Source organism: Macrosteles quadrilineatus, unplaced genomic scaffold (assembly GCF_028750875.1).
Source record: "Macrosteles quadrilineatus isolate MER2022 unplaced genomic scaffold, UCM_ALF_1.0 Scaffold_1__1_contigs__length_201487025, whole genome shotgun sequence".
In the NCBI taxonomy this organism is placed as follows: Eukaryota; Metazoa; Arthropoda; class Insecta; order Hemiptera; family Cicadellidae; genus Macrosteles; species Macrosteles quadrilineatus.
Window position 1 is genome coordinate 68,771,877 of NW_026542594.1, and position 12,731 is coordinate 68,784,607.

General features: G+C 34.7%; 1 protein-coding gene across 2 annotated transcripts in view; it reads left to right on the plus strand.

Moving 5' to 3' along the window:
- The window catches only part of LOC128983524 (interferon-inducible double-stranded RNA-dependent protein kinase activator A homolog), an 87,752-nt gene that overhangs the window by 58,418 nt on the left and 16,603 nt on the right, over positions 1-12,731 (plus strand). For both annotated transcript variants that reach the window (XM_054402826.1, XM_054402825.1), the window contains exon 3: positions 6,135-6,370. In XM_054402826.1, coding sequence (XP_054258801.1) covers positions 6,135-6,370 — 236 coding nt within the window. The remainder of the gene's footprint in view (positions 1-6,134; positions 6,371-12,731) is intronic.

Consider the following 12,731-nt stretch of genomic DNA (forward strand, 5'->3'; position numbering starts at 1 on the left):
AGTTGTTTTAAAGTATTTTTTAATGTCACATCTTGGTTACTAATATATACTATAATATGAGTAAAGATTGCGCAAGATATGATTTAAAAAATGGCTCCTACGATTTCCTCCAATTTTAATGCTATTGAAAATTGCTTGTATAATACATTTGCATTGTATGATGTCATACTAACCAAAGGGATAATTACGACTGTTCAAAAACATTAAGTGTTCTACTGCAAAACAATATACACTGACATTGAACTAAAAATCTAAAGGAAAGGCCAAGGAGATTTGTATTTTTCGACGATGCACCGCACGAATTGATGCGTTATTACACCATCCCGTAATTATAGTTGCAACGTTCCACGATCCCAGTGACTTAATGCAATAACGGTCGTCAGATAACAGATGTTATGTATCATGAGTTTTATATTGATTTGAAGCTTATTGTGGACATTTTAAAGATTGATCGTCCAAATTAAAAAGTTTTGTAGACTAAATTGAGGATAAGTGGATGTCTAACAAAAACGAATTGACTTTACTATTTAATTAATCGTAGTAAGACTGAAAATATTTGTAGGCTTATAAGCTCTATTTTTTACCTCTTGAACAAATCAAACACCTCGAGCAGGATCGGTCCCCTGGTACTTGTGTTTTAATCAAACATTGTCACATTTTACATTACTACAACATAAACAAATGACATAAAACTTGTCAGATAATGAACATCAACTAAAGACAATGTTTTGACACTTATCAATCACCAAACAAACATTTCCCCTTCCCATCCATCAGAGCTTGAAGTGTTGATAATGGCCGTCACTACCCTTCCACAGGCCCACTGCATTCCAAAGCAACTGGACTTTGACTTTCTATTTCCCCACCCCCCGCGTTGTTTGTCTACAAGGGCACTGACCTCTCACGGCCGCACGCAACAACCCTCACTGATCACGTGAAATAAATAACCAGTATTTGAGATGCTTCCGCATAATTGGGAAAGGTAGTTGAAAATTCTAACTAGTTAGAAGTTATTAGTTAGTCCCGTAAAAAGTAACTGATAGAAGTTATTAGTTAGTTAATTTCAAAACAAACGAATAAAATAGAAGTTAGCCAAAAAAACTAATGAATAGTTCTATTCGATAGAATTTCTATTCGTTATTCCCAAGTATGATGAGTTTGTTTCATACCAAAGCCACTTTCACTATATGGGAGAATGAGTTCATATAATTAGTCTGTCATGTTACGGAAAGAGTAAATATTTATTACTAACCACTAATTCCATCTGCTTTAGGAAAATCATTCAGATTGTATCCGGATTTACTATCTTAAAAGATGTAAATCTTCATCTTTTTTTTATAAAAATATCTGATTCTCCAGAAAGCAGTAACATTCTTACTTTGATCTCAGCAATTTTAAATCCTTCTCTTGCCACATCGACCCATGTATGTAATCATCCTCAGGGTGTCCACATTCTGGAAAGTCAGGGATAGTCATGGAAAGTCATGGAAAAAAATTCTGGTCATTGAAAGTCATGGAAATAGGCAAAAGGTCATGGAAAGTCATGGATATTCCCCATGATGGATGATTTGAGGGAACTATTCAATGCTCTAGTCCGCCGTAACTCCGACTACTGTAGCATTTTTAGGATTTTTCACAAATTTTCGACAATTCAATTTATTACAGTTGTATTATTTTATGATTTTTGAGTTTGTATTAGTTCATTGTTGTACCATTGTACTCCATTGTTGTCTGTTAATACATATTTCAGTAGTTTCTGCGAAATCTAGGCAGTTTTATTTGTGTGTGTATGTTATATTATAATTTGAGTAAAGTTCGTGAGTCATGGAAATCGATGGTAAATGGTCATGGATAGTCATGGAAAGTCATGGAAATTAATGACAAATTTTCTGTGGACACCCTGATCCTGTTCTTACTTGATAATTCATTAACTTATGTGGTAGTTTTGCCTTGGCCATATAGATCACATAAAGCTGTGCATGTATTTCGTGGATTGGAATGAACCATAATTGTAGGAAATTTTATCACAAATCTTGAACATTTGCGGAACCAAATCCATAACCTAGTCCAGCATTGGTAACAAATTATGCAAATGCGATGAGATGTGATGACACTGTTGTGTTTCCGAATGTTTTGTATGTAGTGAGGTTTAGATGCGTTGTTCAACCTAGCTACATGTGTACATCAAAGTAAAAACTGTGTACACATTTTTTTTAAATACCTGAATTGACATTAGTTCACCTACTTTACCAAAACCATAGACTCCGTAGTTAGTCTATTCCAAAACTTGAACACAGCTCCCATCCTCAACGTACTCATCTATGACACAATTTTCAACCCGATTATCAAAAACTGTTATACCAATAAATGAATCTCAGGTGTTCTTTCTTGAAATTATAAATAAATGGTGATTGAAAGTAGGAAAAAAGGCAAGTGCCAACCTTACAATATATATAAGCTAACCCGATAAGGAATAGTTATATGTTCCTTTGAAATTGATAAGTCACACTTATTTCATAATTTAAAATTTTCTAAGAGCAATAAAGCATAGATTTTTAAACAAAACATTTCAAACGTATCATAAATTCATCATTTTGTTGAAACTATAACTTGCCATGCAGTGGAGAATCCATTTAAAATCATAAATAATAATGTAAACATTTAATTTTAACAGTTTCAGTAAACAATTTTAATATTAACAGCTGGTTCATTAAAAGTAGTGTAAAATTATCCATATGGTCGAAATGTAAACAAAATTGCAGAGTGAACTTTAAAGGCCTCTGGGGCAGAGCCCCAAGGAAATTTACATCGTTTCTCTTTTGAGGGCTCACCTACAGACCAATACCTTTCTTTAGACATCCCTACCAAGTTTCTATGCCCAGCGGTTCTCTCAAATTAGCTGTGACAAAAACCTCGTTTTCCTCCATAAGAATAACATGGGATGGGAATTTAAAGGCCACTGGGGCAGAGCCCCGAGGGAATTCTCCATGTTTCTCTTTTGATGGCTCATCTACAGACCAGGACCTTTCTTTAGACACCTCTACCGAGTTTCTACGCCCAGCCGTTCTCTCAAAATAGCGTCACAAAGAAAAACAGTTTCAAATTAATATATAGATTGTTCACATCAGAGTTGATTATAAGCGGTTTTTTCACCGTTAAAGAACTTTCGGCCCATACTAGCGTATTACGCTGGTGGCCATTCTAAGGCGTCACGGCGAGTGAGTGTAATACGCTTGTTGGCCACTGCTAGAGTTAAACAAACTAAGAAATATATTATTTATGTGTCAGAATAGATATCTCTGTACGCCATATCTTTTGTGTAAAAAACAGTTTGTTGTTTGTTTTGGTTTGCCTTTGTTGATGTTATTTTCAATAAATCATTCGAATAACTGCATAGGTTTAACACTGCTAAAGGCAGCAAAAATATAATTGCTTGTGAATAAATACTGGTTTATTAAGGTAGCTTTGGTATTGTGGTTAGTGGTGATAAAAAAGACTTCCCTGATTGGAATTTTGGAAATTGTCTTCGTCAAATATGAAAAGGGAAATAAAGGTCTGTTGAGGTATGCTTAGCTCTTGGCCAAACCCGCTAAATTAGCATCCCTACCCAGACCCAGTTAATATTTCTAAGTTTATACTCCTTTTGTTAAGGTTTAACAACATTACAGTAGTGTAAGGGCATCTCATTGACCTAACTTAACCCTAGATTTTTTCTGTTCAACATAAAAAAACTACAATTAGTGTAAGTTTATGTGGTGGTATTCCTCCTAAAGATGCGATTGACGATTCATATTCTATCAAATTAGGCCTAATCATCGGCTGATTCTTAACTCTTTTGTGAGCAACAGACAGTACAGTACCTGTTTAAAATCTCCAAACAATATTGGGAACTTGTCATAGTACTTACTTAATTAACAATTATACAGGGTTAGTAAAAAGTGTGGAGACCCCCTGTTATTTTTTTAACGGCCCATACTAGAAAAACTAAACTCGGCACACCTTTATGGCATGTTATGAAGTACTTTTTGGGCATAACCGTCACTTGGTGTACATCCCCAAAATGGGGGATTTTGGGGGAAACTCAAAAATTTCAAATACAAAGACCTACCGAGTGACCCCTCATTTTGAAGGTCCTGGTAAAAGAAAACCAAAAACGCAAGTTAGAGGTATTTATCTCAATCCAGTAAAAAATGGCAGCCAATTGAAATTCTCAGAAATTGAATTTAACTTGCAGCTTTCCAAGTCTGGAGACCACCTGTAAATTTTGTAGCGGCTCACACTAGGAAAACTGAACTCTACACACCTTTTTGGCATGTTATGAAGTACTTTTTAAGCATAATAGCCACTTGCTTACCAAACCCAAAATGGGGGATTTTGGGGGAAACTCAAAAGTTTTAAATGATAAGCCCCATCAAGTGATCCCTCATTTTGAAGGTCCTGGTAAAAGAAAACCAAAAACGCAAACTAGAGGTTTCTATCTCAATCCAGTAAAAAATGGAAGCTGATTGAAATCTTTAGAAATTGGAAATAACTTGCAATTTTATATTCAATTGGCTGCCATATTTTACTGTGTTAAGATAGATACCTATAGTTAGCGTTGTTAGTTTTCTTTTATTATGGCCTTCAAAATGAGGGGTCACTCGATGGGGCTTATCATTGAAAATTTTTGAGTTTCCCCCAAAATCCCCCATTTTGGGTTTGGGAACTTATGAGAATTTCAATTGGCTGCCATTTTGTACTGAGCTGAGATAGAGACCTCTAGTTTGCGTTGTTGGTTTTCTTTTACCAGGACCTTCAAAATGAGGGGTCACTCGATGGGTCTTTGTATTTGAAATTTTTTAGTTTACCCCAAAATTGCCCAGTTTGGGGGTGAACACCAAGTGGCGGTTGTGCCCAAAAAGTACTTAATAACATGCCATAATGGTGTGCCGAGTTTAGTTTTTCTAGTATGGGCCGTTAAAAAAATAACAGGGGGTCTCCACACTTTTTACTAACCCTGTATATATTTCTTGTACACCTATTCCATCTTTATTCCCAGGTTATTTTCTTAGAGTAGCTGTTGAGGTTATTCCACTTCATACAAAATACTTATCAAACAATACAATAAATCTCAAATAAAAAAAATAGAAAGTGTAGAATAAATTTAGAACATATGTTTTGAAATAAAAACAAAGCAGAAGTTTTCCATTTAATCTTGAATTGTTAATTATTTAGTCAATGTGGTTATTTCATGTTAAACGTTAAAAATACACAAATTTAAATTTTTTACAGTAAAATAATCTATTTCCACATTCTATAACCTAACTAAAAAGTCTTAATTATTATAGGTAACCTTATCCTTGGTTTTATATAGGCCTAGTACTTTGCAGAATTGACTGGCAAATAAGTAATCTAAATGTTAACATTGCGTACTTGCTCGATGATAAATCACGATCATCTGTGTTGAAGTAAACAAAAACCAGCAGTAAATGGTTTCTAATACTATTCTTATGGAGAACATTCTACGTCATATCTCCTTTTCTGGCAACTTTATGGGAATTCTGCTATTTTATCCAAGTCCCTGGGGACTCACAGAATTATATATAAGGATTCTCCATAAGAATAACATGGGAATTTTAAATTTACAATTTTTTGAATTTCCTCCGTTACCAATTATTGTAAAAAAACACTTTGGTATACAAAATTGTTGGTTTTTTAAGCTCTTTAAAAAGGTCTTGAGAGAAATTGAGAAATTTTAAGTTTTGAGAGTCAAAAATAAGAAAAACCAATTTTTACCCCATAAAACCCCCCGTAAAACCCCATTCCCATGGTCCGATCATGCTGGTTCGCGAACTCATTCAAGTTTATCCAACTCTTAACTCTTAAACCTTTAAACCAAATTTCATCAAAATCGGACAAAAATTACTCAAGTTATCGCGTTCACGAACACACACATATATATATACCGGTACAGTACATATAAATTGTATATATAAATTTGAACAAATAGTGTTTTTGGCCTCTGGGGACATGAAAATGAGGAAGTAAATCGATCCCGGTCCCAGGTCTACTTCCCTATAGGGAAATTCGTTAACAAGATAGAGCATATAGATTTTTGTGATTTCAAATAATCAGTCAAATTTTTAACTTTTTAGACAAGTTTCAACAAGACCAGCTTTATATGGAACTCCAATTCCCAATGGTGTTAAGGCAGTCAACCAAAAATTGAACACAGCACCTATGCAAGAGTTTTTACAAGTGCATGAAGAAGAGGGAAAGGATGAGGGAAATGTGTCAAATGACCAGTCAATAGACATACAACTTGGAGAACTTAGTTTGGCTCATGAAAATGAATCTCAAGAGAGTTGTGAAGAGAAAGAGACATACCAAGGTACAACTTAGCATTAAGGCTTATACTAATATAGATACTCTTATTTACAATTGTGTGCCAATCAATATAGATGAATGTAGGTCAATGAAAAGATTAAACCAAGGTCATAGCAGTTGTAGGCAGAACTTGTATTGCCATGCAGATTCAGCTAGATGACTTGTAATATTCTGGTGTTTCTTAAGCCGTATTTACACGAGGCTAGTTGGCGAGCAGGTTACTTGCCTCAGGTAACTTGAAATACATTAGAGGCAACTATCCTGCCCTTTAATCTGCCTGCTTTACTGGCATCGTGTAAATGCAGTATATAATATTAATTGCATTGTTTTGTATGTTGTTATTTTAGGTAAGAAAAGAATATTATTTGTCTAGAGTCTTCCAGAGATGTTGTAATTGCATTGGAATTGTGTTTTTTTTTTTAACTCTCCAACCAACAAAAAACTTTTTATGTTATGATTGGTCTGTCAGTTATTTAAGTGCATGAAACTTCACTTTATGGTTTTGGTTTTAAGGTTCTAAAATAATTTAGGGTTTTAAAGGCCTAATGTGGTTAGTTGATGTGATACAGTCTCTGTATGGTGTATTCTGTACAGTATAGGCCTACTATACAGTCCAACCTCAGTATAACGAATCTGAAGGGACCGAACTGAATATTCGTTATATCAAGGATTTCGTTAAAAAGAGGTTCGTTATATAGAGGTTAGGTTTGCAGAAATTTCGCTAAGTCGAGGTTCAGAACCAGCGTCGGTCAATATAGGTCGGGATTTGACCTCATTAAAATACAATTAAAGTAGCATAGGCTACAATACTTTACAGTACAGTGTTTACATTGTACAGTAGAACCTAAATTATCCGGCATAATAAAGGGGAGGGATCTTGAATATTGCGCAATCATGAAAATGGCATTGACCTTGGTACAGGTTAACAACTGTAAGTTTAAAATCACAGCTTGTTCTAACCCTCCTAAAACCTAGCCAAACACTGTATTGCGTAGTCTTAAACCATGTAAAGAACAAAACAAACAGTAGAAAGTTTTGTAAGCTAATGCTCGTGATAGGCCGGTAGGCTACTTACAGTACAGTACTGATTTATCACAACAGAGGAATGTCAATAATAATCATTAACTATAGCATTGGTGTTGCTAGTTGAAACAAATCGTATTGAAAACAATAAATTATTAGATAAGTCATAAAAGTGTATAATCATAGCCAACAAAACACTCGTAAAAGGAATGTTAATATAACGATGTTGCTATTCTTTCTCTTTGCTCTTGTTTTTATATCCTTTCTTAGGTTTCTCTTTATCCAAAAATTGTACAATTCATCATAGTTACTTATCGCCCAATCACAGCTTACTAAACATTACGTCGTCATCAGTCCTCGGTGAATGAAATCAGTTCTCAGTTGCAACATAGCGCGCGCAGCGACAGTAGACAGAGATGTGTACGGAGCAGACGAATGTTAGCGCAAGCGATGACGTGACCTTTCCATTTAATTTTATAAAGAAACAGATTTTTCAAAAATAATGGGGTGGGGGATTTGTAATATCGAGGGAAAGACGTAGACAATTCGTTATGCAGAGGTTAAATTCGCAATGTAGAGGTTCTGACAATGATAAATTCGTTATATTGAGGTGTCTTATTTTAGCCGAAATCACGAAAAATTCGTTAAATCAAGGTTGTTAATATGGTTTGTTCAGAGGTAAAATATACATTGTGTCTTATGGAGGGTTCTAGGGGATTAAAAAAAATTCGTTATATCAAGGAATTCGTTATATCGAGGTTCGTTATATCAAGGTTAGACTGTATTTGACTATTGATACAACTAGACATCCAATCCCCATGTTATTAAATCCGACGGTTTTAAAATCAAAACTGTCGTTGACGTGAGCCACCTACAGATTGTTGACCTAGTCAATAACTAATTTGTAACACTTTGTTCTTATGACCCTTTCTTGCTAGTTCAAGAACCCATTCAAGTGTATCCAGCCCAAAACATTCATGCAAATTTCATCAATACCCCCGCCGCAGCAAACCTGCAGACTAAGCGAATTTCAATTTGTCTGATTACATTATTACTCAAACATTTCCATGAATAAGACATATTTTTCCCAATTTAAAAAACATTAGATTTAACAAGTGCTTAGGTTTGCTGCTATGGGGAAGGTAAAACGTGTGTTTTGATCATACGTCAATAGTAAAGGATGAAATAAATAAATTTGCCAAATTTTATCAACATATATCCATAAACAAGTAAACCACAACAGTTTTCATTTTCTCCATAAGAATAACATGGGAAATTTAAATTACACTATTTTTGAATTTTCTCTATGACCGTTAGGCATACAACAAGGCTTCAGTATACTAAATTATTTCTTTTTTTAAGCTCTACAAAAACGTTACCCCCCATAAACCCCCGTTCCCATGGTCCGATTATGCTGGTTCGCGAACTCGTTTGAATAAACGTAGGTTTACACGTTTGTACCAAATTTCATCAAAATCGTATAATTTTTGCTCGAGTTATCGCGCTAACGGACACACCCACATATATATATAAATATAAATCTATATGAATTTGAACGGATGGTGTTTTTGGCCTCTAGGGACCTCAAAACAAAAAATTATATCGGTCCCGGGTCCAGGTCTTACCATGAGTACTACGGTAATAGCTTATTCCCTATATGGGAAATTCGCTAAAATCAAACCTCAATTGTTCGAGTTATCATATTCACATATAGAAAAGAAAAACCATATAGTTCCCTGTATAGTTATTGTTTATAATGATTTTTACTGACTAAGTCAAAGGAAATTTACTTTGGTTTATCTTACCATAGATATAAATTACAGTAGCCCTGAAAAGTGGACATTACCAATATTACCATGGTTTGTGACCTCCACCTGGGTCATTGTACCGGCAACAACTGTGAAGATAAAGAATACAATTGTCGATTATTTTAAGAAATTTATTTTGTAAATACAGTTGTTTATTTTAAGATGACAGTAAACAAAACCCCCATGGCAGCAAACCTGCTTCCATTTTACCTGATTGGATTTTCAATTAAATATTTCATTAAACATATCAGATTGGTTGTGTATTACCATAACACTAGGTTTAACAAGTTAGGCATGCTGCTACTAGGAGGGTAATAAAGTTTTTTTTTTTGTAAAATGTTAAGTTCATCACCCCTTCTTAAGTCCACGGTCGCATATACATGACCATGGACTGGTAAAAAAAAAAACAAAAAAGGACCAAAAATTATATTATTATCATTTATACTGAAAAATCAACTATAAACTCATCTATAATATTAAAACGTGACAGGGTTTTTTTATTTCACGATTCTGAATCAATCACTTGACAGATTTTCATGATTTTTGTGTTGAAAGAAAGATAATTTTAAGAACTACGGAATGTCGAAGCCATAATTTTAGTTTAGGGTCTCTTTTTTTAGAAATTAAGTTTTATTTTTTTTTAAGTCTAGCAGCCGACGCTAAAATTCTAAACTAGCTTTTGGTGTGATATAATTGCTTAACATAACAGCTGTAAACATTCAGCGTTTGCGACACAAATTCTGCATTTGGATAAAAATGAAAACAAAAGACATAATAAGGGTTGACATTCAGAGGCGTCACGCCGGGGGGGGCACGGGGGGGCCCGTGCCCCCCCAACTTAAATAGCTATCTTTTTTTTTTTAGAAAACCTACAATAAAAATCCAAATAAAAAATTTTTTCTAAAGTGGCACTCACAATAAGTTATTCATATAAAGAAAGAGTTAAGTTTTTTACCGTATTAATAGTTGGTTACAATCCTTTCTGTTTTTATACTTAATCATTATTACATTAATTTCAATATTGGAATCATTTGGTAAACAAAGAGTTCGGATTAAGTGTTGAAATTGTCCATTCGTTGAATAGGCGGCGTCTTTTTATTCTTTGGCTGGGCAAAGGTTGGTCAACCTGTGCACTGTGTATCTAATCTGTCATCCCCACCCCTCCACACAGTACAGGCAGAGAGAGCAACCGTCAACTTATAGGTTCTCGTTTCGTCACTGCACCTGTTTTGCACAGTTTAACTTGAATGGTGACTGGACATATCTATCTTTTACTGTTGACATGTCTAAACAATCTTCGGTGCTGTCTTTTTTTAAAAAAAGTGTTAAGTCAAGTGTAACTGTTGAGTCAAGTGAGCAAGGAGATAAACATTTAGCTCAAAGTAGTAGTGCGGATGACTGTCCCGGTAAGTCGCCATCTTTACCGCATAAACACAGCGATGCCACATTACAAAAGGTCCATTTCAGCCTGTTGATTGCTTCAAGGTAAGCAAAGTTAATTCTAAATCAAGGCAATTCAAAAAAACTTGGTACAATGAATTTTCTTGGGTTGAATACAGCCCTATTTTGGATGCTGCATTTTGTTATCCATGCCGATTGTTTTGCCACCATAAGTCTGGGCGGGGAGAGGAATCATTTACTAAAGTTGGTGTGAACAATTGGAAAAAGGCACTTGAAAAATTCAGAAAACATGAAAAAAGTGAAATGCATCTTAAGGCAGTGCAATTTCTTAATGAATACAGAAAACCAGGTCTAAGGGGCGGTTCACGAGCTCGGGACTTCATAGTCCGCGACCAGACGCTGGTCCCGGACTATATAAGCGACGACCAAAAAATGGGTTCACGAGTCAGAGCCTAATGATGTGAAAGCCGGGCCCATTGTAGGTCGAGACCAAATCCGTAGCGGAGCCTAATGACAGGGATTCGCAGGGAATTTCTGTTGAGACGTTGGTAACAACCAGTAACAACAGTCTGGAAACACATGTGAAGCACATGTGACTGCTGCTGACATACGCACTTCCATACAATAGGATGATCGTGAAAAAAGGCTGAACCAAAACGTCCAAAACGATTATTTTTCCCGTATTTCATTGTCCCAATGCTCGCCTATGATAATCTATCTAAGTTTAATGATTTATAAACACAACAATCCACGTTTGTATGAAATCAGAAAATGGAAGTCTTTAGTGAAATATATTTTTCTGTGTGCATTATTATAATTCAATTCAGATGCATGACATAAAATAACCGGGTAGGCCTATTTATAACCGGATGAATGCCTATTTTGTATAAATGCCCGATAATTAGGGATGGTGATTTTTGGATAGGATAATTTTAACTAAACTTATTTAAATGGTAGGCCTACAATTATTGAAACTAAAATGTATTTAGAGGTACCTACTAATTATTAGATATAAAAATCGTATGTGTGTGCTGGATTTAGTCGTGGCTGTAAACAAAGAATATTCTTTCCGTTATTCTTCCACTCTATAATAATCTAACTGTAAAATGTCGTAAATAATATTCTGCAATTAGCTCGTAATATTATTTATGTTAACAGCTATGGTTTTTAATTTACATTTTGTGTTGTTGCGATTTTTAAAATCAGTTTCATTACAATGCGTTTATATTTAGTAGGTAGGAAGGATTTACTAGTATTTTATTATATTTACTAGTAGGAAAACATAGTTTTTTTCTTTGGGCATAGTTTCGAACTGAAAATTTGATTTGTTCTGCTTTCATTACCAAACAAATAGCTACCATCCAAACTTTACTAACATCCAATAAATCACCAGTTTCTCGATGAAAAGTGCCATCAGCCAAAAATATTAGTGCAACTGACATTTTTTTTCAATTTAGAATAGGTACTGTAATGGATTTTGCCGTCGGGAAATCCGTGCCTTGGAGTGAACGCCTCAAATGACGCATTGACGGTATCTTTGGAACATTTTAATCTATTTTTAAATTCATAAGTCATAAAAGGGTTTTAGTCATGATAACGAGCTGGTCTTATGCGAGGAAGTGGAGTGATTGTACATAATTGTTAACATAATACAGTATAGATATTTCATAGTCATATTCAATACACACGGCGACCAGTGAGTACAACACAAGATATCACCGCGAACCGTACCTACTCAACGACTGACGGTTTGCTTGATGTTTCCCACGGCAAAAAACTATTTCTGATAATTATGTTGGAACTGTGGCTGATTAGTTATATTTATATTCTACGCATAATTTTGTCGTTAAAATTGTAATAACATGGGGTTTATCAGTAAAATATCTTTGTTATGATACTACTTTGTTACGTGCATAATTTATCTTTTTTATTCAGCATTGCCTCCAGGATTGATTTAAGACAATATAAAATAGGTTACGTACCTTTACGTCGTCAATCCTAGGTTAGTCTTTTTAGCAGCGACTAGTTTCGAAACTGACGTTTCATTTTCAAGCCTTGTCAAACATAAAATTACTTGAACATAATGTCGTCGTCAAAGTACACAAATATAACATTTAACACGCACAAATACAT